This window comes from Rhipicephalus microplus, chromosome 5, assembly GCF_043290135.1.
Source record: "Rhipicephalus microplus isolate Deutch F79 chromosome 5, USDA_Rmic, whole genome shotgun sequence".
NCBI classification, from domain to species: Eukaryota; Metazoa; Arthropoda; class Arachnida; order Ixodida; family Ixodidae; genus Rhipicephalus; species Rhipicephalus microplus.
This window is the reverse complement of record NC_134704.1, coordinates 121,154,157-121,180,983: the sequence shown is the minus strand read 5'-3', so window position 1 is coordinate 121,180,983 and position 26,827 is coordinate 121,154,157. Positions and strand designations below refer to the sequence as shown.

General features: G+C 43.6%; 1 protein-coding gene across 1 annotated transcript in view; it reads right to left on the bottom strand.

The window, feature by feature from the left end:
- LOC119186545 (uncharacterized) overlaps positions 1-26,827 on the bottom strand; it is a 79,556-nt gene that overhangs the window by 39,553 nt on the left and 13,176 nt on the right. The window contains exons 6-9 of the mRNA XM_075894597.1: positions 24,280-24,318; positions 3,575-3,703; positions 1,854-1,892; positions 1,568-1,699 (exon numbers count right to left, since the gene is read on the bottom strand). Of these exons, the coding sequence (XP_075750712.1) occupies positions 1,568-1,699; positions 1,854-1,892; positions 3,575-3,703; positions 24,280-24,318 (339 nt within the window). The remainder of the gene's footprint in view (positions 1-1,567; positions 1,700-1,853; positions 1,893-3,574; positions 3,704-24,279; positions 24,319-26,827) is intronic.

Here is a 26,827-nt window from a genome sequence, read left to right as displayed (position 1 = left end):
AAGTATACATCCTAAATACATATATAGTCCACAGAAAATTGCTAAGACCGTTTAGTTATTTTTGAAGTTAACATCTTGGTAGCTGTTTTCTAATGGCTAATCGAGTAATATTGATTGCCGTGGCATTACATCGCAAAACTGCCTTATGATATTGTGACATCGCTCCAGAGGTCTAGAGAATGTTTATTGAGGTCTATTAAACAAGGAATTTTACCAAGTGCCAAGGTGGCAATACGGAAGATGCCGTAGTGGATGGTTCCGGAAAGTTCGACCACATGGGGTTCTTTAACCTGCCCCCAAATCTGAGCACACGGATCTACAACATTTTCGCCTCAATCGAAAATGCAGCAGCCACAGCCGGGATACAATCCCGCGACCTGCGGGTTGGCAGCCAAGTACCTTAGCCACTAGACCACCATTGATTGATTGATATGTGGGGTTTAACGTCCCAAAACCACCATATGATTATGAGAGACGCCGTAGTGGAGCCACTAGACCACCATGGCAGTGCCTAATGCCTAGTCTAAATAAAGTGTGTACAAACGTCCAATTAAGCTCTTGTGAGCGAATGTTGGGAGCTGATGAGACATGATTGCCTCGGCGTGCCAAGATGGTCATAGAACACTATTAGCGAAACTTCAGGAACCACAAGAACAACTACAACAACAAAAACATAACTGGGGCCTCTCCTAATGACTTGCTCTCAACGATCCCTGTAACTACCCGTTTTTCTGTGTCTCACACATGTTTTGTGCGTGGCCCCGAGAATACAGAAGCTGTGAGAAAGAATTGAATACTAGTAGCACACTATTGAAATAAGAATGCACGGCTTCAGAGATGCTCTGAAGTAAGAAGTTCGGAAAAAAAGTTTTTGAACACGTACAGATGGCCGAAGACTACAGTGGTTGTTGCCGACCACAAATTGAAATAAATAACTATATTGGGTTTACATTACAAAAGTAGCCAACTTTAGCTAATATACGTTGCAAGCCTTGTAAAACACGACATAATATAAACAATAACGCTAGATCGAAATGAAACACAGAGCCTTTTAAGCAATGATGGAATCAGCTGCATTGCGTTTTCTGCTGGTTATTTCATCTATTTTGCAACGTAAGAGAAGAGTTACTTCAGAAAAACAGATAAACCGATGGGACTTTCAATTAGCGCACCGCAAACGGGAGGTCCGTTGTCATGCTGCGGAATATCGCGCCCCACCTTTCTTCATCACGCGGTGATTGTTGCATCTTGATTGCACAGATGATTAAAACCGGTTTTAGGAAAAAATTTTTGCATAACACGTAGCAATAAAAGTTGAATAAAGACAGTTGGTACACTTCATATATGCGCAAGAAAAAGTAATTAAATTTTGAGTACAATTTTGACACAATATATATATGGGTTCACGGCTGCAAGCTGATTTCTAAGAAAGACGCAGTACAGTCTATTCAACATATTAAGCAATGCTGCTGCTACGAAAAAAAAGAAGAATCTCTGGGTCATAAAGTTTATGTATTTATACAGAAAGCTAGGAACATGCTATGCTGTGTTGCAACTCGACACTTGCCTTTTCTATGGTCGCATTGTCCATGTACTTCTCATATTCTGCCAGCAGCTGGGTCCTAATGGCTTCATTGGTGGTGTTGTCGTACACCTGCTGAGCACACGCTTGAACCACGTGGAAGTTCTGTAGCTCCCACTAAATGAGGGCAAGAAAGCAGGGTGTACGGCATTTAGTCAAACAAATATGTGTTGTAGGCGTTGCGCTAGTGAATTAAGAAATAACGATACATGCTGCTTCTGCGTGGTTCCTCGTATTTCTAGCCATGCAATACAGCACGAGCACCTCTTACCTGTCCTTTGGTCGTTTCGAGATAGACGCAGGTGTGAACCTGAAACAGTCAAACAATGTATAATTTAAGTCCACCAGGAAATTTCATTGATATGGGCACAAGCTGTGAAACATGAAATTTGTTTATCCCATGCAAGTCTGCGCTGCCACCACAACAAACTTGCAAAGTTGGCTTGAAAGTCTTCCTTGTAGGTTGCCTTTACTGTTGTTACCAACTGCAGCGATAGAATAATAAATAATAGGCTGACGTTCACCATTTCTATAGCCTTTCTTCCTATCAACCAAGTTACAATTTGACCCACACTGCCAACAACCCAAAAAATTATGGTCCATGTTTTGTTCAAGTCCTGCGTTGTGAAAAAACAAAACAACACTTCATAATAGGAAGAAACACAGATACTTTTCTGCTTCAGAAATACGAAGTTTTCGAATAGCCTACGCTATTTCCGTGACTTAGCAGGAGCCCACAGAAAGCTAACGTACGACGCATGCGCAGTGGTGCGACACGGTAACACGAAGCTATGCGTATGCTATTCGAAAACTCCCTAATGTGCGGAAATATGGTTGTGCAAAGGAGAGGAGCCGTCTACCACACTGACAGTCAGCAGAGCTGGCCGTATGACTTGTTGCCGGATTCGCATCGCAGTTGGCTGGCCGCAATCATGTAGTCGGCCTCCTGTCGGCCTATATTTTCTTCAGTGTCGCAATTGCGCCGTTGTACGTATATGACCAGCTTCTCTGAGGGGTCAGTAACCTATGTAGTGAAGCTTTGCGCTTCCCTTTGTTTTCAGCATCACTACTGCCAGAGGCATAGCCCATGGTTACACTGCCAGTAAAACACTACCTATGCAAGGTTAACAGCAAATTGGTCGCATACCTGCAGCTAGTCAAGAGGGTTAATGTACGGGAAGGACAAACAGTTCCTACTAAAATTGCGGACGATACTAAGGCGGCTTCATACGAGTACTATCGCGAGAAGCAGCACCCATTACACCACAGGTAATTATATGTTCATACGGTGGCTATAGTGATCAAACTGTGCTCTGCGCCAAACGGGCATGACTTATTTTGTTGTTTCACCAGCTCGTGAGGCGCAGCTTCTCTGCTCACACGTTTTCGCATTGAAAATAATATAGCATACCTTGAGTTTTCCGAAACAATGTCACCAAATATGGTCGATAGAGGCCGTAACACAATCAGCCGACGTTAAAGGCGATGCGCACGCATGCTTCATTGTTCATTTCCCGCCACTCATTAGCACTTGAACGTCTGCCACGCGGGAGGAGTTGTCACGGCACTCTGCAATCAACCGAAGGTCACTGCTTTGATCCCGGCCACGGCAGTCACATTTCGATGGAAAGGAAATGCTTGACGTCCGCGTACTGGGTGATGTCAATGCACCTTAGGGGGCACCGGATGGTTGTCATTCTCGGTGCCTTCCTGCATAGGTGTTCGTAAGGACCAGCATTAAGGGAGGCGGGGAAAAGGCTAGTCGCAGCTCGTCCCTCTCCTCCACTGCCTCACCTACTAAGTCAATGTATGGGGCAGATTTTGAGCACCTCTCTCTCTTGTGTAACTAGGAGGGGGGGGGGGGGGCACCCCACTCTTTGTGCGCACGCCCAAGCCCGCTACTACGACTTGCATCATAATCATATCGTATGTTGGTATACATTAGGAGGGCACACACAGAAATGTCGCTATGTGTGCTTTGGAGGACATTACCTGAACGTAAAGACTGAGGTCTCCTTTTGTGAGGGCGGTGTCGAGCTTCTCTTGCAGCTGCTGCAAGTTGAGTTCAGGGAACAACTTTCTCTGGCAGTCTGGCAGCAGCTGGCGGTATTCGCGCTGCTCCTGCGGAAAAACAAGGTACTCAGCGGTCACGCAGCCTTCGAACACTATCCATGGTCTAAATATATCAGTCGCGAAACTTGGAATGAAAAGTGTCGAAAACATAATGCTACAGGCATCAATGCCCGCTGATGATTGAAGCACGACTACGTGAGCAGGGAATAAATAACGAAAACCAAGAACTCAATGTCTTATATTCAAATAGTCGTTATTTGATTGAAGTCGAAGTTATCTATGGCTTTACGGTTTTTTTCACACTAGGCTAAACGGTTCATTGCTTCATTTGCTGGTCGAGTGCCACAAATGGGGGGCGTATCCAGGCAATCTGATATTAAGATTTGTGCTTAGTTCGGCGCATTGCTGGGTCAACAAACATTACTTACTTTTTTCATGGTGGGCTTGTGCATTCCTTCCATAATTTATTTCTTCGCAAGTGTATCGTTCGCTCGTGTGAATTCAAGAGCTGAACAAGCTCACCGAATGCGTAGATAGCCGCTCCTGATGAAGCCGGATACCTTAACAGGCACAAGGCCGGTGTGCCCTCCCCTTTGGTTACGGTGAATACGAGGAGCCGTGACATCAACATGACGCATGTCGCGTTTTTTGCATCAACGCGTAGTTATGAATCCTCGAGTAATGATTCAGTACTAGTAATGCAACAATGAGATGAATGAGTGCTTATAATATTCATTTTATGACCACTATTGAACACAATTAAAAACGTATGCAAAGCCTGCTAATTTTAAGTGTGGCCAGTGCTGCCAAGCGGTCACCTCCCGTTGTCCCACCCGCCTGACCCTGTGGCCACACGAAATGGCGACGCAATTTTTCGTTGACATTTCGTCTGCTTGGCGCGAACGTGTGTAGGCATGTCCCCGCCGCTCTCATTGCCGTCGCCGCCATCATCAACATCATCAAGCGACGAAGAAAACACTGTGAATTATGGAATCACGTTGATTCGCTGCGTGTCGAATCATTTTCTTCTGAGCAGTGATTTTGAAATCGACGCTGAACCGAACACCGATGAGCCGGTTGGAAACTCATGCTTGGCCCGCGCTATCTGGTAAGACATATGAGCGCTGCGCGTGTGTTAAATGTTCACGATGACCACAGCTTGAAATAATCACGTTTGTGCTCACGACTACCCCAAAAATCACCCGAAGCGAATCTACGAAAGCGCGGGATTCATAGGAACGGGCTGCACGAAGCTAGCGAAACAAAGCAAGTAAAGCCATTGCTAGGCATCCAGATGGTACCACATGTAGACAGCACAATGACAATACGAAAATTGTAGACGTCATAACTGCTCACTTATTGTCACTTGGTGCTTGAGGCGTGGCATATAGGAGCTTGCAGAACACGTCAAAATACTGTCAATGTCTTAGGCCGGGCACACGCCGATGAGCTTTGGGCGCTCTTTGCGCTTGGAACAGAATAAATTCTGCGTAACGGACGCACTTAATATTGCGCTAGAAACACTCACCCATACCAAGCAATCGAATGAACGCCACTTGATGAGTTTGAAATTTGGTGTCATTGCTCCTCTAAGCAAAGAGACGCCGTACTCTGCGGTTGCTAAATCAATGTTATCAAGGCTGTGGTCTCGCTGCAGTGATTTTCAACGATTGAGCAACGTGAGTTTTAAATGCGAAGGATTTATTAGTGAACTTCGGCGACATTGAATCTATCTATCTATCTATCTATCTATCTATCTATCTATCTATCTATCTATCTATCTATCTATCTATCTATCTATCTATCTATCTATCTATCTATCTATCTATCTATCTATCTATCTATCTATCTATCTATCTATCTATCTATCTATCTATCTATCTATCTATCTATCTATCTATCTATCTATCTATCTATCTATCTATCTATCTATCTATCTATCTATCTATCTATCTATCTATCTATCTATCTATCTATCTATCTATCTATCTATCTATCTATCTATCTATCTATCTATCTATCTATCTATCTATCTATCTATCTATCTATCTATCTATCTATCCGCCTACGACTTTTAGCTCTCCTTGCCGTCTCAATAACGGAATCGATACCAAACTTGGTATGGCATTACATGACTGTATGAAGAACATATTTGACTAGTCACAACATCAAAATTATGATATGTATGTTATGAATGTCATGATATACATGTCATGGTCCTGCAGCTCTTGCGGTGGTTTCCTTCACATGGCGTGTTGAAAAAGTGGTATGGTATGACATGATTGCATGACGAACCCAAGTGACAGAACCTAACGAGAAAATCATGACATGCGTGTCGTGTAACAACGTGACTACATGCCACGCTCATGATGCGCTCGCGGCCTTTTCGCTAGCATCACATATACCAAATTTGGTATTATGGTTCGTAAATGGATGACGAAGGTATGTGACTGGTGCGAACATGATAATCACTAGATGCGTGCCATGTAACAACATGACTACATGCCACGCTTATGATGTGCTGGCAGCCGTTTGACTAGCTTCACTTACATCAAACTTGGTATTGGGGGACGTAAATGAATGACGAAGGTATTATACTGGTGCAAACATGATAAACATGAGATGCGTGCCTTGTAACATGACTACAGGCTACGTTCATGATGCGCTCGGCCCGTTTCGCTAGCTTCACATGTACGACACTCGTTATTACATGACGGTAATGAATGACATAGGTAAATAACACATTCAAACTTGATAATCATGACATGCATGTCATGTAACAACATGACTACATGCCACACTCCTGATGCGCTCACGGCCGTTTCGCCAGCTTCACGTATGCCAAATTTGATATTACGTGACTTCAATGGATGGCGAAGGTATGTGACTGGTGCAAGCATGATAATCATGAGATGCGTGTCAAGTGAGAGCATTACTACATGCCACAGTCAAGGCGCCAGTACATTTTGACGTGACGCGGTGCGCATGCTCGCCAGCGTTCATTTCGTCGCGTCACGCCGGCATTGCTACGCCAGGTGCCGGTCCTGCCATATACTCGCTGGCACGCGCCGCGCTGCGTTGCTTTGACGCATGCTCGTTTCAGTGCATCCGGCGTCTCTCGGTAACAAAAATAGGGAGACGCAGTGTTCCCTGGCTAATGCATTGGCGCGAAATGTAGCATGTCTGATTTCGTGCTGGTTGTCGTCGGGCCGCGCCGACGGACACTATCACGCCTGGCGTCAGACTATAAAGTGCTCGCGTTTTGCTAACGTAGCGTCGCTGTGCCTAGCGTGCGCGCACGTCAACGTGACATCGGAGTATATTCAGACCCTTCATAATGCGCTCGCGGCAGTTTAGCTAGCTCCACATATACCGAATTTGGTGTTACATGACGTCAATGAGCAGCAAGAGAAGACATACTTGATGCCGTAGCAACAACACTCTGAAAACAGTGTATGAAAATTTCTTTGTTCAGATAAAAGTGATCCAATGTCTTTTTCCAGAATAACTTTCTACAGTCCGTTGCGATCAATGAGAATAATTCTACCCAATATTAAGCGCTTCTTTTTTACTATAGAAGTTCACCAACACTATCTTTTTTGCGTTTTGATTAACCAATATAATTACATTGAAGGCTTTTAGAATAACAGAAAGGGACATAGTCATTTATTACGTGAGTGGATATTTATGATGTAAATATGAATATACTAAGACATTCAAGGAAGCAGGCATTGATTCAACATGGTGAGGAGTGCATAGGGCTTTGAGCGATCATGTAGCACTTGAGTCTCCGGATGTCATTTCACCATCATTTATTCCTGGTGGTTACTTCTCCAGATGTGGCCGCAATAGCGCAATGGAATCATTGATCGACTGACCACCGCGATTCAAGAAAATATGAAAGACCTTTCATGGCAGAATATCGTTATGGCAAGTGCTGCGGCACAGTTCTGTTTTATGGCAAATAAAATTACAATCATATGAAGGGTATGCACTAACTTTGGACATAAGGTGAACCATTACAGTTTAAGCAGCCCACAAATCAGAAAATGCATTAGGCTCTATGAGATTTGACTAGGTATTCATTGAAGTTACGTTTTGAACAATATTTGTAAATGGACCGACAACGTATCTTGTTGGAACCAGTTTTTTCTTGCGTGACCGACCCTGACACGTCGTAGCTGCAGTATTTAATCCCAGAAGGACGTAGTTATTTCATAAGCAATATTTCCCCATCTGAGAGGCTATGAACATGGATGTGGTCTAGCAATGATGATAATTTATCGCGATGCCGGTAGTGCTTCTAGCGACTTGTGCATGCTGCATACCTGTCGGCTCTTCTGATTTTCCCATACAATGTACAAATTTCGACCGCACTTATGATTTTACCAATCTTGCATGAAATTTTACAAAAAAATGTTTTATTTTCGACAAAAAAGAATTGTAAAATAGCGTGGCCTCTGCAGTCAGCTTCAGTTCATTGCCTTAGCTAATCGGGGAGGTCACAAAAACGGCGCGCCACCAGGAGAGAACAATATGTATTTTTGCTATCATCATCACATGCCTGCCAAGTCTTCTGCATTGTCCGGGATACTACCTGATTTGATCATTTCTTCTGTTTGTACGGTTGCCATAAAAATCTCCTAGAAATCGAAATTTGTGTGCAAGATCTGGCCGCATTTACAAAAATGGAGGTCAGTCCGTTCCAGGCTTTTTGCGAGCCCACCGCATTTATTATAAACGAAATTGAGAGGCATTCATCTAAACGTATACAGTGGAGTCTCAGTGATGCAGAACTATTGAAACCTTCAAACGCAGGCTGATCGAAATCAAGCTTCGGAAGTACACGTGCGACCAGTGCATGGACTGTCTTCTACAGTGTGTATGATTGTCGTTGCCACAACCGCTGTGGACGAAACCACAGTTGTTTTGCATGAACATGTATGGCGACGACGTTACTGACACAACTCCGAAAGTGTGCGCCTCGACCAACATCCGACCAACGACCAACGACCAACGCTCGAACAACACCCGACCAGTCAAAGCATCGCTGCTTTCCGCAAACTCCGCGGTAGTTTCGATCATAGATAGCATAAAACGACTTAGTTTTAAACGCACGTGAATCGAAAACAAAACTACCTTTTTCCGTAACAGCCGCGCACAAAACCGCGGTCGTGGCGATATGGTACTGATATATGTGCTCCGATGGCACGTGGCTGATGCAGCGGTAGAATAATTGTGGTGAAGACGTAAAAGAGGCTAGAAGCATTTTGACGTTCCCGTCTAATACATCTGGTATCGAGTAATGCCAAAGCTTTGACCCGCGCTTTCGTGGCAGCCAGCTTTGCCATACCGTTCCTTCACGTGTGAATACATACGCGAGTTGTTTATACGGAAATCGATTTCTTTCGTTGTTGTTTTGATGACACGAAATTTCGGGAGCATTCCGCCGTTGAGAATCTCGCTTTGTGGGAAACCCTCCTACCCTCGTGTGTTCGGCCCCTGGAAGCAGGGCCGTAGCCAGGAAATGGCACACCAAGCACGTTATCCCCCCCCCCCCCCCCGAATTTTTTCACCATGACATAGAGAGTGAGAAACAGCCATATAGATGGGGTGCCCCCCCCCCCTTTCCCCGAAAAAAATTTCTGGTCTATGCACCTGACTCGAAGCCATTAAAAAACCACAACGCTGATGTTCGCTCTTATTGTTTTTCGCCCCCCTCTTGTTTTTCGCAAAGTTTTTTTTTTGTTTTACTGCCAAAAACGGGAGCAAATAATTCAGCGCACCGACTTGACCTATGACGGCGAAACATGATTAAGCTTGTCGCTAAAGGCAAGTTCATCAAAGCTATAAATAATAAAAAAATGAGTTTTAGCCTTATTTCTTTCATTGTTGGGAATGTTGTTTTTATATTTGAGACTTTTTTTCCTTTTTGAACCGACCTTATGACACCTCTCATTTGGAGGAATGGTAAGTGCCATGCTAGCCTATTCACTAGTGCTTCACTTCAGTGATTTCCGTCGGCTGTGCTGTGATGATTCAATGTGACACTCTGTCGGGCTGAAAACTTGATTGAAGGCTGCTCTGTGCACGTTGGCCTTGTCTCCTTGGTTACACTCGCTCGCTGAATTTCGTGCCGACCGGTTGTGCCCTCGCGATCTCCAACGTCAGCGTAGCTCTGGCCGACTGGGCTGGCCCTACGTCATCTCCTGTCGCCGATCTCAGACGACAGCGTAGCTCTGACTTACTGGACTTGCCCTACGCTATCTCCTGACGCCGACAAGAGCTCTCGCGAGTAGTGCCCCATCCTCGGACTCCTGTGACCGTGTTTCCAACTTTGCTATCTCTCCTATCCCTCATATGTCCTCACTGGCTGTCCCAGTGCATCTCTCTTTCTTTCTCTCTACCTTTATTCATATCCTTTTAATCCCTTCTCACCCCCATCCATTGTGAGCTACTGTTGAGGTGTCACACCCTGATGCAGACAGTTACGGGGCTCACTTTTTTCTTCTTTTCCCTTTTATAGCCACTTCCCTCTCTCCTTGTTTACATTGCAGCACCATTTGTAGTGTGCACACTAAATGAACATTCACTTAACATTTTGGCGTATGCTGCTCCAAGTTATCTTAAATCTCTTTTTCCCTGCCCTGAACCTGCTCTAAAACGCATTTTCTTCTTTTTCAAATCTGCTCCATAACGAAAATTTCCTGGCTTCGAAAGTTGCTCCAAATTACAAACTGGCTGGACCACATCTGAGAACAAGGTGAAAGCTATGTGCTGGTAATACACATTTCTTCAAGCTGCCGATTTTCTCTTGTAAATTGCATGAAAGGTCGCTAAACGTATATTTATTGTTTTATTTTGCTGATGACATTCATAGGCACATACGGCTACACATCGCGAAATCACAGTTAGTTTTCGAAGAAAGTATTTTCGAACAAGGAAGTAATGACCAGCGTCACTGAGTAACACAAAGAATTAGGTTTCAAATATTTGAGATCATGCTAACAGTCACACAAGCAAAGTGTTACTACTATATCTTTTTTGTAGGACGAATAAGAATCTTCATTTTTAACTGTTTCCTAGAAACACTGTTTTTTGAAACTTTGTTGATTTTGGGAGGCAATTGTTACTTCTGTGATTGTCTTAGGTTGTTCGTATTCAGAACATATATATTTAGGTGTGTTAGTTTTAATATAGTAAATATTCTTGTAAGTCTCAAAGGAATGAATTTCGTTGCCTGAAATTAAAAAAACAAGCTTGGTAAAAAATTATATACAACACTCGAGGGCTTCATAAAAATCATCTTAAGTGATTTCCAAGGACTGTACAAATATATTTTTAAAACCGAGTCACATCATTTTCATTTTATTAAAGTTACAAATTTTCAAGCACCTGGTTTTTAAAGAGGTGTTGGTACTGCGTAAATTATATTTCTTGACGCAAAAAGTACCTTATTACTATATTTTTTCATTTTTCTGGGTGCAAAGAACCATGAGGCACTTGTGGTCAATTGAAAGTGTCTCGTAAAGAAAACAGCCATTTGAGTGAACTGCATTTTGGTAGTGTAATACTTGGCATCTGTGTTCATATCCCTCAGTTGAAAGGCCCTCCAGTTGCAGTCTCCTTTTCTTTCATCTGCTTTGATCTATAGAAGTAGGAACTTTCACTACTTTCCTTTTTATCACTAAAAGCACTCGTATCGCACAGGCATGTTCATGGATCAACTCAATGTTGCTCGGCATTTTTTGCATTTGTGCGATCAGTGTAACTGCTGGCTATTGAACCATTGTGCATTGAACCCGTGCATTCAATGCATGCGACACACACTACTCTACTCTGAAGTGTAGGCCACTCGATTTGCCACGCAATTTGCCAGACTGTGACTGAAGAGTAGGTTGGACAGCAATAGGCAATGTAAAATGCACCGCTTCGCCTGGCTAATACACATCTCGGCTTAATGTGCCACAAATAGGGAATGTCAGCAAAAGTATGCGTAGCAATAGTTTTTGTGTATTCGCGACCATGCTAACAGGGACGCAAGCAAAGTGTGACAAATATATTGAAACGGCATGAGCGTCGGGACAGGAGAAGAAGCACCAGAGCCAGGGAAGAAAAGAAGAGAAGGATGAAGTTATAAATAAAGCAGATTAAGGTGATCCCCCTTGTGGGTATGAGCCAAGATCTCCTAGGCAACAAGACAAGACCAGATGAACGCCAGTTCCATACTCAGGGTATAATACCGTTCCGTTCTTTTAAGTAGGGACACTACATTATTTTGACGCAGCCGGCCATCGAAGCCAAAAGTAGAGTGACATTTTTTGTTGACGAGACCTCCGCGGACAAGATAATCTTTTCGAAGTACCAAGTTCAACATGAAGCAGCGGTGGACCTGCCTCGTGAGCTCTGCTCAAAAGAACTCGTGAACTTGGTTGTGGGAAAGACAGCTGTGGACTCTACTGAACTACGACGGAAAGGTGCTGTAAAAGTGAAATTGCGTGCGGCGACCTTCTACAACCTATTTCTTGAACAAGCGCGTCGAAGAGACTCAGGATCAAGGTCTTCAACGGAAGAGGTGAGTCTCGTTTTAAAAGCTCTTCAGCTGCGACATGAACAGATTGTGCAACAGAACCAAATTATGACATCCCTTATAAGCTCTCTAAATGCAGAAACCGGTGCCTAAACTCGTAGAACCTGATGCCTTTGACGATATTTCTTCAAGTCCGGAAAGTTGGCTTGAGTTCTATGAATATGCCGCTAAAAAACAGATGGCTCTCTGACGAGGATAAAATCACTAACATGCGCGTTTACTTGAGAGGTGTTCCGCTAAAGTGGTATGAAATATGCATTCAGGAAGACAGTGTTGACTCTTGGAGTCGGTGGAAGAAAAAACTTTTGAGAGCATTGGGAAGCAATCCAGTACATAGATGGAGTTCAGCGCTTAATTTCAAGTCCAAGCGGAAAGGTCCCTTGTCGAGTACTTCTTCGCGAAACGCCGTCTTTTAAAGCTAGCTGAGCCTTTGCTTTCATCTACGGCCGTAGTAGCCTTAATAATACATGGATACACACACTGAAGTCTTGAAGCAGGTGCAGATACAGTCACCAAAAACACTAGATGACCTCCTGGAGTGTCTTCAGAACATACCATCAACTTCAGAAACAAGCATAACCGATAATTCAAGCAGCTGTTTCAGTCGGAGTAAAGCGGACGGGTCAAGTCGCAATCAGCGAGAACCGAGCCACCTCGCAAGTAGCACGGATTGCTTTACCTGGTGTGCTCCAAAAGGTCGAGTGAATAATATCGACGCTGAAGCTCAGGAGGATTTGACAGAAAAAAAAACAATAAATGAAGGTGGTCGGTCCCACCCGATGACTCCAAATGAGACTGTTTTTTTTAAGTTGATCTCGCCTACTTCACCTTCCCGCCAAAGTAGGAAACAAGCCAATGATGGCTCTCGTAGACAGCGGGGATCTGTGTCCATTATAAATGCCAAGATGGTGGATGCACATCGTGTGCATAGTGGGAGAGTCCTAAGGGTACAAGGCTATGATGGAAAAGTAACGTTACATGATCAGTGGGCCTTTGTAAACATCGCGTTTCAAGGTCAGAAAATAGAGAGCGACTTGTTGGTGATAAAGGGAGTGACACACAACTTTTTTTTCTATCAAGGCCAGATATAAAGAAATTAAAGATCAACGTATACTGGGACGATGTGATTCTAGTCGAGGCCGTAGCAAGGAACGTGACATATGCAGATGCTCTATCAAGGTTGATGGTACGAAGCAACACAGAACAATCTGAATAAATCAATGAAGTGAAGCTGTGGGAAGGTTCCGAACAGCTGGTTTTTACTTAAGGTCGGTATCAAGTCCCACCAACACTTGTTTCCAGAGTCCTTTATTTGTACCACAATAGCCCAGAATCTGGAGGACACGACGAATTTTGGTGCACCTATAACAAATTGAAATGAAGAAGAAGAAATGCACATGGGCAGGGCATGTAGCGCGTAGACAGGATAACCGCTGGTCATTAAGGGTAACTGACTGGATTCCCAGAGAAGGGAAGCGGGTTAGGGGGAGACAGAAGGTTAGGTGGGCAGATGAGATTAAGAAGTTTGCGGGTATCAATTGGCAGCAGCAAGCACAGGACCGGGTTAACTGGCGGAACATGGGAGAGGCCTTTGTCCTGCAGTGGACGTAGTCAGGCTGATGATGATGATGATAACAAATTGGTCAAGAGATTTTCATGACGTCACATAAAGAAAGACGTCCGTCAGTACGTTCGTTTCTGCCATGTGTGTCAAGTACACAAAGCCAAGTATAAACAGCCTACAGATGCTATGGTACTACCTTGCCACTCAAACATGCCTTTCGAAGTAGTTCACCTAGATTTTGCCGACATAATAAGAAACGGGAAGGAGTCAAGAAAAGGCAAGCTTTTCTTCTGGCCATAGATGAATGCGCGAGGATGGTCATGGCACGAGCAGAAAAATAAGATGCAAATAGCGTCATAACACACCTCGAAAGAGACATGTTTAAGACTACGCGGCCAATCGTGTGTGATAACAGCCCTGCGTTCAAGAGCGAAGAGCTAACAAGACGGGCTCGAGATCACAATGTATCGATCAAGTTCTGTGCTCCATACCATCCCGCAGCGAATGGGCGGAATGGGCGGGCAGAACGTGCCATACTGGACGTTAAACAGTACATCAAGATGTACTATAATTTTCCTGGTGGATGGAAATGTTCTTTGGAAGCCGCCGTGAAACATCGTATTTGATCCTATGCAAGTGGCTTAGGGTGCAGTTTACACTACGCTTCTTCAGGAGAATCCCCATTCTGCAGGCAGACCATGAGTTGGGACTCTTGGAAAATATCGTGATCATGGAGGAGAGGCAAGAAAAATCACTGGAGGAGAGATACCAAAAACGAATGAAGAAGAATTTCCACAAGAGGCATCCAGAAGGCATGCCAGACATTCAAGTCACCGACCTCGTACTAGTGAAGAAAGGAATAAGAGATGACAGCGCCAAATTTTACGGTCCTTACTCTGTGACCAAGACAGCCAACCAGAACGGAATTTTGAAGACTGTCTGGTACACTTGTGAACGTGGATCAGTTGAATGTGCTTCAATTGGAAATGTCTTCAAAGATTAGCCCAGGAGGGGTAATTAAAAAAAACCGGGAAGGGTGAAGCTGTATGAGCCTTGGGACAGGAGAAGAACAAGAAACACGAGAGCCGGGGCAGGAAAGAAGAGAAGGCGGAAGTTATAAATAAAGCAGAAAGCAGATTAAGATGGACGCCAGTTCTATACTCAGGCTATAATGCTGTTTCGTTCTTTTAAGTAGGAACACTACACACACACACACACACACACACACATATATATATATATATATATATATATATATATATATATATATATATATATATATATATATATATATATATATATATATATATATATATATATATATATATATTCCTTGGCATTACTGTCTGTTATATCTCATTATTATTGTGTTAAAAACACGGAAAAACGAGCCCTTAGGTATAGACTTCTTTCCCTTATATATATATATATATATATATATATATATATATAAGGGAAAGAAGTGTATAACTAAGGGCTCGTTTTTCCATGTTCTAACATAATATTAATGAGATATAACAGACAGTAATGCCAAGGAATGTACAGGGGAAGTTATTAGAACCAATAACTTCCCCTGTACATTCTTTGGCATTACTGTCTGTTAGATCTTATATATATATATATATATATATATATATATATATATATATATATATATATATATATATATATATATATATATATATATATAAATATATATATATATAAATATATATATATATATATATATATATATATATATATATATATATATATATATATATATATATATATGTATATGTATATGTATATATATATGTGACGTATGAAGCGATAGTTGGTAGAGGCAGAGAAGGAAGAAGTGGAGAACAGAATAAACATGGAATATGAGCCAGGCCGCGTCACCCATTCATCGTAGCGTCACACGAGTCGGCAGGATGGAGACCTGCCCGCCCCTTCATCAGTCGCTCAGCATCGACGCAGTTCTACGCAAGACACCCTGACCACACATGGACAACCGTGCAAGCGCCTAGCATTACGCATCGACCAGCATCATGTCAGAAGCATCTACTGACCTTCCCATCCCCAAGTACACCGGAGCAGCGGACGATGGACCCGTACAAGACTGGTTCGACCTGTTCGAGCTCCACGCTACCGCTGCATCATGGTCGGAACGGGAGATGATCATAAACTTCACTGACTACATCTCAGGTGAGGCATTCAAGTTTTATCTCACCCACATCTTCGAGAACGATGAGTCTTGGAAAAAGATCAAAGAAGAAATGATCAGCCGTTTCAAGGAGTACTATGAAGGCCTGTACATACCTCAGCAGCGGAAGGCTTTTCAACTCGCCCATCAGGGTTACGCGAAGTCTTCCCGCAGTAAGCCTATTTCCCAAACGAGACCTCAGAGAAAATATACCACCATTGTACCATCATATGACTCTTCCGAAAAAACCTCACGCATTCGAACACCGACTGGTAACTTGCACGTCGCAACAGACAAGGTAAAGCCTCCGTATACCGAAAGGAATCCAGACCATTTCGGCAAAAGACTAAACCTAAAGCCGGCTTTCCCAAAAACAATGAAATCGGCATTTTCAACGTGTTCACTGCACCACAACACTTCAGATTCTACTGAACCACCCGAATGCCTTGATGCTTTGTGTCACACACAAGGCCCAAACAGTTTCGAGCGCGTGATGAGCTGTGACGAGCTGGTGAATCCTCGCAATACCAGCCCCCACCCTGACGTTCCCGACCAGGGTCGTTCGGCAGACATTTTCAGCCTAATCATGCTGCAAAAAGAAAAACATACGCCATCAGAACCATCTGAAGCCATTTCTGTTGTGCTCTCATCGTCAAGTGACAACACACATGTGAGTCAAAGCACTGCAGGAATTTCGAATTCACCAACGCCGGCGCATTGTCAACTGACAGAAGCATTTACAATCAAGGATGACTCACAACCATCTTGGGAGCGTGTTACGCTGCTTTCATCGCAGGACAAGCCTAGCAGTACAGTGTCGACTACCGACAATCTACTGATCACATCACCATCTAAAGAAAAGCAGACTCATGTTCCTGAAAGAGGCCCATCTGACGAACTTTCGCAAGAAGACGAGCAATTTCAACAAAGGCAACTCTACGACCTCCAAGAACTGCAACGGCTACTCGAACAAGAACAACGATCAAGTGAAACATCCTCACGAGTACACTTGTGGCTGAAAGATCATCAGAGACAACATCAATTAAAGAAGCAAAGACGAAGTCGATGCCTGAGTCATCTTCGCAGAAAGCAACGTCGACAAAGTTTCCTGCACCAGTTCTCAACGCCGTGTTTACGGTTCAACAAACTGAGAGAACACTACAGAAAGCTACGAAAGAAACGTGCAGCTACCACGTGTACAAAGAAGGAACAAAGGCATCATACCATCAGCTTCGGTTCTCGCACATGCAGGCTGCAAGCACTCGTTCTGTCTCAGCCACGACACAAAAAGCAGCGTCTACGACGGAGAAATTCGGGCCTACGACATCCGACTCTCAAATGCTACAAGTACTTCGACCCTTGTTCATTCATGACAAGAATCGCTGTAGCATCAGTAATTTCTACGTTCAAGGCGTGCTTCTGTTGGCCAGAACGCAATAGTCAACCTCGCCCACCAGAGTTGTCATAAAATTCATCGGACTTCTCAATCGGCCTTGAAGATTTAGTGAGATTGTGGAACTCCGTCTGGACGTGAAACTGTGAATTTGGGCATTGTTTTGTTCATTCACTTCTTTAATTTGTTATAGTTTGTAACCAGTGCCATCTTTCGGGGGGAGGGGGAATTGTGTGACGTATGAAGCGATAGTTGGTAGAGGCAGAGAAGGAAGAAGTGGAGAACAGAATAAACATGGGATATGAGCCAGGCCGCGTCACCCATTCATCGTAGCGTCACACACACACACACACACACACACACACACACACACACACACACACACACACACACACACACACACACACACACACACACACACACACACACACACACACACACACACATATATATATATATATATATATATTATTCAGAGCGCTTGTGTTCGTGCAACAATAGTCTGCGTTGTCACGCCGTTATAAATCCATCTTTAAATGTAAGAACAGCGCAACATAGAAGTAGTTACGAAGTAACTACTTCTAGGTTGCAAAACAAGGACAGAAAAGAGTGCTTCATAAATTCATGCATTCGTACCAACTCGCCCAATTGTGAGTGCTGCTGAAAGAATGAAACAGGAACATCATCATGCAAAGAAAACAAGCGCACACCTACAAGCATGCTTACTGATGCTGTCAAGGTGTACACCAAAATGCAGCGCACATTTTTCTTTTTGTTAGCCTATACGATGAAGCCAACCTGCTGTGCAATCTGCGCGCCTTATTACGACACTTCCTGTATAAACGATTAGACATGAATTTCACTTAAACGCCTCAACATGGCCTGGTACGCGTAAAAACAAAAAAATAAAATTCGCACTAAAAGGAGTGCTTATGTACTCTTTCCGCCCTTTCAGCATTCAGCACGCGCGCGCTGTGCAATTCACTGTGCATGAACCGTATTTGTACGCACTCTGCCCCAAAACCTTCTGTGTAGGAAGTTGCTCATTAGTGCAATCAAGTATTAAGTGGGGTCACTGAGCTCAAGACTGTAGCATGTATGGTGACTGATACTAAACAGATGATGCGGCGATGGCGTAGTGGTTAGAGCATCCGCCTCACAGGGAAGAGGTCCGTGGTTCGAATCCCGGTGCCGCACAGCTCTCAACCGGATAAAAAAAATCCGCGTGGCGATTGAACTGCATTAAGAGGCCTGGGATGGGGCCTCACCGGTGACCGTGGCTGGTAACGCACTCCCTCACCAGAAAAGGATTGGCCACCCGGGTGCAGTACCTGGCCACTACCTTCCACATGCATACGTCAATTAACTCACAGCCCTCAGTGTCAGCAGCTGCGAAGCAACTCATTACGGTGGCGGTAAGATCTGCAACGCAGCAGAGGGTGCTACGAATCTTTGGATCCGGACAGGCCGCCATTGGAACCTGAACTTGGCAACGTTTAACGCTAGAACCTTATCTAGTGAGGTAGGTCTAGTAGTACTATTTGAGGAAGCAGAGGGTGTTAAATGGGATATAATAGGGCTCAGTGAGATTAGGAGAACAGATGAGGCTTATATGGTGCTACAGAATAGGCACACCCTTTGTTATCGGTGCTTGGCTGACAGAAGAGAACTGCTGGGAGTGGGCCTTCTAATTCCCAGAAAGACAGCTGGCAACAGAGAGGAATACTAAAGCATTAATGAAAGGGTAATAGGTATGGTAATTAAACGCAATAAGAGATACAAAAAGATGGCGGTACAGGCTTACGCGCCTACATCCAGCCGTGATGACGCTTCAGTTGAAAGCTTCAATGAAGACACGGAATCGGCAATGAGTAAGGTAAAAACACAAAATATTATACTGATGTGAGACTTTAATGCGAAGGCAGGGAAGAAGCAGGCTGGAGACCAGGCAGTAGGAGATTATGGCAATGGTACTAAAAATGCCAGAGGAGAGCTACCAGTGGAGTTTGCTGAACGCAATAATTTACGGATTCTGAATACCTTCTACCAAAAACGGGGAAGCCATAAGTGGTCATGAAGGAGCCCTAACTGCAAAAATAAGAACGAAATAGACTTTATAATGAGTGCCCACCCAGACATCGCTCAGGATGTTGAGGTGCTTGGCAAGGTACGATGCAGTGACCATAGAATGGTATGGTCTCGAATTCGCCTAGACTTGAAGAAGGAATGACAGAAACTGATACACAAGAAGCCAATCAATGAGCTAGCACTGAGAGGGAAAGTACAGGAATCCAGAGTCTCGCTTCAGAACAGGTACTCGGCTCTTAGTGAGGAAACCAACCTTAGCATAGATACAATGAATGATAATCTGACGAGTATCATTACGGAGTGTGCAGTGTAAGTTGGAGGCAGGGTAGTTAGACAAGACACTGGCAAGCTGTGCCAGGAGACGAAGAACCTCATTAAAAAGTGCCAAAGCATGAAAGTCTCAAGTACAACAGACAAAATAGAACTGGCAGAGCTTTCCAAGTTGATTAATAAGTGTAAGGTATCTGATGTAAGAAGGTATAACATGGAGAGAATCGAACACGCTTTGAAAAACGGAGGAAGCGTGAAAGCAGTGAAGAGTAAACTTGGGATAGGCAGAAATCGGATGTATGCACTGAGGGACAAAGGAGGCAAAATAACTACCAATATGAATAGGATAGTTAAAATAGCGGAGGAGTTTTACAGAGAGCTGTACAAACTTCTCTGAAGAAAAAAAAGTTAGTGCCTGCGCTAAACACTACATACTTCTTCATTATACAGGTCTTGTTATTTGGTGAGCTAAATGCATAGATTCCAGTAATGATGATGTAAGCATGCCTGCGGGCGCACAATCTCTTTTACAATGACAAATGACTGAGGATGTAGAATGCGAAATTGAATAAGTGTTAATTTGATCAGTTCATAGCACTTGGTACACCATGTCCACTTTTCAAGGGCGAAGGTCCTTAGGCCATAAGTCGTGCCCTCCTTTGTAGCCGTAGTAGCAGTATGTAGCCAGCTCTAGTTTATGAGCTGCTCAATGTTCTGTGTGTATGTCCTTGGGAGAAATTTTAGCGAATACTGGATGGCACTAGTGGTTTTCACAGCATATCTTGAGAGTGAATGGTGATGAGTTGGGCGAAGCATCCGTCCGTTCGTCCGTGTATTCATCTGTCCGTGTGTTCATTCGTTCAACCGTCCATCCATCCATCCGTGCTTCTGTTCGTGTATCCGTGCTTCCGTTCGTGCATCCGTGCTTCCTTCCGTCCATCTGTCCGTGCATCCATCCGTTCGTGCTCCCGTCTGTCCGACTGTACTTCTATCCATCCATTTGTCTGTCTGTTTGTTCGTCTATGCTTCTGCCCATCTATGCGTCTGTGCCTCTGTTCGTCCGTGCTGCCATCCGTGGGTCCATCCATGCTTCTGTCCGTCAGATCACGAGTCTGTCTATCTGTTTGTCGTTCCGTGCTTACACCCATCTGTGCGTCCGTGCTTCTGGCCGTCCGTCTGTTCACCCGTCCATGCTTCTGTCCATCCGCACGTTCGTGCGTTCGTCCATGCGTCAATCAGTCCGCCCGACGTCCATCCTCCGTGCTTGTATACGTATGTCCGCGCGTCCGGACGCTTCGCCCCACTCATCATCATTCACTCTATGGGTATGCTGTAATTTTTATTGCTGTCATTTATGTCTTGCTTTGATGCATCGCACTAAATGCTTTCAATTAGGTGAACGTGACCTCATGCCCCCAGTTTGCCGAGTATTACCGTAAGTGACTGGAAAACAGGCAAATAAAAACAAAAGTGCCTTTGGTGAGCAAGACAATTTATAAATGTTAGTTCACGGCTGTGTATACTAGAGGATCACGGAAATAGTCTGACGAAACTGGAGCATTCTCCGTAAGTTACACTGGGTCCCTAGACAACTGAAAATTTGGCTCGGCTGCTGACCCGAATATCACGAAAGTGATCTCAGTTGCCGCGGGTCACTCTTCGATGGAGATGAGATGCTCGAGTCCCATGTACTTTCATTTAGGTGCATGTTCAAGAAGTCTAGATGATCGAACTTTGCAGGGCCCTTCATTGCTATACGTGCCTCATTATCTTATTGCCAAACGAGGGCTTCAAACCGCAGAAATAATTATTCGCCCACTAACGTTGCTGCTAATTGCTCAAACAAGCTCGAACATAGGCCGTTCATGACACACTATAGAATATTAACAGAACGTTCTAGTGCGTCTGTAGTGCGTGTAGCCTTAGATAAATTTTACTGGGTAGTTTCACTCGTTACATGCATTGTTGCTTTATTTGCCTGTGATTCAGTTACAGCTAAGCACGTAGATTGCGTTCGCCGACAGGTGGGGTGCCATTAAACCGGATTCAATGACCATATGCATGACCACTTAAACACTGAGATTATACGGTTAAATGGAAGCTGGATTACTTCGAAAATCACTTTAAAGCGTGTTTGACTCTTGATGAATTCAAAAAGTGAAGCGATTTCTCTAAAGTGAATGCACAAAACACCTTTCGAAAAAAAAAACAGGCTCTGGCCTTAGGGTCACTTAAGATGCAGAGCGAACGCGGAGACGTCATCCTCAATAAACCAGGTTATCTCCAACAGCAGCACTTCTTAAGTGTGGCCGCCTCGTCTAGCTCTGCTGTTGCCCCGTCACGAATATGTCACGAAGGCCATGCTTGGAAAAATACTTGTTTACGGAGCACTCTGCTGTTTGTGGTATTCCAGATATTGAAACCCGGATGCAGAATTCCAGCTTCGTTATACTAACATGAGCCTTTGTCATATAAATATTGTTCTTGCACTTCCAGTCAGTGAGCGGGGAGAATCAGGCGTCAGTGTACAGCATGGCTTCTCCTAAAGGTGGTGAATATGACGTAGGTTTCACAGACTTTCAGCGGGCTCACATGGGCAGACGAAAACACGATCTTCTTTCGCGTATTCCAAAGCACTCGCTGCAACACCAGTGGGAAAATTTAAGGCGTCGTCGACAGTAACGTGGGTTAACCAGGAAGTTCAGTTGAATATTATAACGTCCTCTGTTTCCCTTTAACACAAGGTAATACTTTGCACGGGCTTGTTATCTCCGCTTCGATTCAAATGATCACACTGTCCAAGTATACTCTTGTAACAACAAAACATTCTATTATTATTATTATTTTCCTAGATGCGTTCAACAATGAAATGCTCTTGACCAAATTATAGCCGAACATCATACAGTTGTTGCAAAATGCACATAGCATTTAGTAATACGCCTGACAACATAGTATGCACTGCATTTTCATTTTCAATCTACGATTAGCACTTTGTATTGGGTTGATATGCAATATTTGTATTTACATCAATTCTTACTAATGTATCAACATTTTTACCCTTTTTACGATCGTATAAAATTAATAATGCGTTCACTACCACTTTATTTATGCATGAAGTTTCCTTTTTTCCTAATTTTTACTTGTTCAGCAACGCTGCTCCACCCAAATTTTCTTGTTACTTCTGTTGTGGCTGTTATTTGTGCTTTTCGTTTTACTCCCACTGCTATAAGAACCCTCCAATAGGTTAACAGTATGTTGAAAATAAAAAAAAATAAAAAAATCGCGGGAAGAACTGTAACAAACTATGCAGCTATTTATACTGTCTTTCCATTAATGTGACCCCTCCGTATATGATGAATTCTTCTACGGCGATGGTGAAGTTTCCTCAAACGAGCGGAAGCAGTAAATGTAAAAACTGTGTGATATGATAATGAAATTATCAGGCAAAATGACTCGAATAGCATACTGAGCGCGCAAGTTCGTCTTCTCACGTGACTTTTTATACATATTTCCAAAGTAAGTCATTCAAAACTGACATAACAAGCCTCGTCATTCAAGTCGGTTCAATATAACTATCTGTACTGATAATAACAGAATAAAACTTTTCTGAAATGCAACAATCTTTGTCATACTTACGAAAATTGAAAAAAAATTGTTTCACGAAACCACGTTGGATGGACCATTAGGTAAGTATTGTAGGCGTTCCTGAATGCAGCTTGGCAACTATATCACGTTTTTTTGGCTCAGGAAATGAGAAATGTAGACGTACGCGAAATGTGAAATAATAGCTGTTTAATTAGAAAAAAATCATGAAAGTGGAGCAACAATGATATGACATGATTTGGTAGGTTAGGTTAAAAAAAGTGTTTGCAGATCGCGTAAGAGAAGTGCGAATAATATATATGGCAAGTAATCACGACATATCAAAGGTCACTGTAACTCTCGAGTGTCCAACCCCCTATTTGCTCGCTACTACACTAATGCGCCACACAAACTTTCATGTGATGGTTCATTACTCACCAATTACAATCTCATTTATGCGAAGAGGCTAAGAGCCTTTTAGATTGAGAACGTGAATCTAGGTTTACTGAACATCTTGTTGGTCACGCAAGAGGCACGTAGGTGTCACTGTTCTTTACGATTAAACTTACCTGCCACAGTAGCCTAGAGACTAAATTGCTTTCAGCTGCTAACCCGCAAGTCGTGGGATCGAGTCTCGGCCACGGCGGTCACGTTTTCAATGAAGGTGAAAATTTTCGATTTCTGTGTACTTAGTTTGAGCTGCGCGTTGAAGAACCCCAGGTGGCCGAAGTTTCCGGAGCCCTATCATAACCATATCGTGGTTTTAGAATGTTATATCTCAACAATTCATATGAAGACTAAACGGTGCGAAAGCCTGGAAATAGCAGCTTCTAAGACACGGTCGTCAAGTTTGAACTGGCTATCCGCATGGTAAAAACGTTTGTTTTTATACGATAACAACACAACGAACGATTTGCTGTCACAAAAGATTATACAAACGTTCACTTGCCTCAATATGCAGCAGGTATTCGTGCATGCAGGTTTCCAACTGAAATATAACACGACGATAATTACTTAGTGCAATATTACTTATAGTGCAATATACCTGCAAATTTGACAATCAGCCTAAAGAGCAGCAAATCGTAATAGACCAACAATGAAAGTCCACACACAAATAATTCAAGATTCATGATGAAGAATTGTACTGAACTACAATGTAGTGTGACATCTATTGAAAAATTTCCCCACAAATTTTCTGGCACAGAAACTGGGCGCGTAAAACACGCACGACAAGCCCACCTATTTATATTGTTCCTCGAATGCATAGTGCGCATTCCTTTGCGTGGAGGATATTTTTCTGCTTGTGTGTTTAAGAAATTCACAATTCTGCCTTACAGATGTGCACGCCGGTAACGTTGCTACCATAAGCTTTGCACCTTGTGGAAAGTCGGCCCTGCTAACGTTCTCTAAAGCTTTCATGCGGAGCACGAAAGTGTGTCCATTCGCATGATTGCACAGCATCGATTAAGCATTGTACCTATAAAACTATCAAAGGCAGCGATGTCGAGACAGTCGACTTCTTTTTATGATGTTAAATATATCAAGAGATTAGGTTACTCATCGCCTCTGCCGCGATTCCTTACAGTAGTGAAGATGGGGGTGAGGAATGAAAAGAAGAATAATATGACCGAGAAAAAGTTGAAGTTTATTAAAAATAAACAATGTTGTGAAGGTCACAGCTCATCTGTATTGTTGTAAATTGTAGAAAATAATGATTTCACTAGCAGGAATAAAGCAAAAAAGATAATGATGCATTTTACGTCCTTCTCTAATGTTTCTAGTTGAGCAGATTCATCAAACATGAGGAAAAAAACGTATATGTTGGTCCGATTGCCTCTCAAGCTGGTTGTGCCAGCTGCAAAAACTCGTTAACACCGTCCAGCATTCTTCAAAATAACAACCTTCGGTCAATCAGCGATGGGATTCTTCTGCGCCACAACATGCTTCATGCTGCAATGCTTTGACAAGGTGCGGTGCAAACATAAAATCTCTGCACGGAATGGAACGACGACGAAGTGATTGCTTAGCAGATCGCTGTTTCAGTAGGTTTTCTCTTTTTTCGCCTAATTATCAGCGAACTTCGCGAATATCACATTCGTGTCCGTCAGTGATGAACGTGGTCCTCCACGAACGTCCACAAAATACGGCGGCGTTGGCGGTGGCCCCATCCAGGAACCATGCGGGACTCTACAGCGACTACGACAGCGAGGGCACTCTTGTTTACTCAATGAGCAGCGGCAAATGAAGCCAGCGTCCGGCAAATGCAGCCAGCCTCCAGCAAATGAAGCCAGCGTCATCGCAAAAGTTGTCCGTTTGGGAAACTAACGCTGCTTGAAGATCATGTTCAAGGGCGACTCTTTTCTTTCACACGTAAAGGTGGGCCATTTTCGGCATTCTGTGCGACTTTTCGTACCAAAGCCCTTACATTGCCATAAGTGCGTGAAGATGGTCCACGTGAGAAGCGTATGCGAAAATAAGACGGTGTGTCCTCTTGCGCGGAAGCCCATTCTGCGGATGACTGCGAAGCAACTACTCTCAAATGCTCGAATTGTCATGCGCCACATGCAGCTTCGTCAAAAGAATGCCCCAAAATCCAAAAAGAAATAGCGGTATTGAAACAAATTGTCAGAGACAATTCGTCGCATTGAGAGGCTGCCAGGATCGCCAGAAAGAGGTGTCATCGTCGCCGCAGTTCATCAAAGAATGCCGCAGACGCTGCATCAACAGCGCCACTCCACCACCTTCCTCTTTCACCGCCCTTGTCTCCCAGACCGAAGGTGGCCAGCGCGGTCAACAAACCAACGAACAGCAATGTTGCAGATGAATTAGTTTGGCCTTCATTGCCGAAATCACAGCCACTTGCAAATTACAAGCGCACATCGACAATCACATCCCTTCAGCCAGCCGCTGACAAGCTGCACGAGGAGGACACAGAAGTCATCAGAATGTTCCGAACACTGCGGGATGCCATGCGAAAGTTGTGCATCAGCCTGAAGTCTCCCCTCGCTCAGAGTGCACTACAAGTACTGGATGCTCTAAGTCCTGTATTTGCAAGTCTTCAGTAGAAACCATGGCTCGACCAGTTTTCTCCTTCCGCAACGAGGTCCGACAAGCATCGATACTACAGTGAAACGCGAGAGGCCTGAGATCCCGCATCTCCTCATTCCGTCAATATGTATTCATGAACCGTATTCGTGTAATAGTTATATGTGAACCAAACGTGCAACAACCTCCTAAACTATCAGGGTATGAATCTTCGGTTTCTTCAACGTGCGAGGAACGCAGAAAAGTGGTTTACATTCGCATAGATTTCACATATGTGCATCAAGCAGTTCAACCGCATGATGACAATCAATATGTCTGCTTACGTGTTAAAAAGGAAAAAGTGTCATTCACACTCATTGGTGTCTACATATCACCATCCGGATGGTTTGAACAAGACCGACTACAAGACATACTGACAACAACTATGGGCCCGTGGGTTATAACTGGAGACT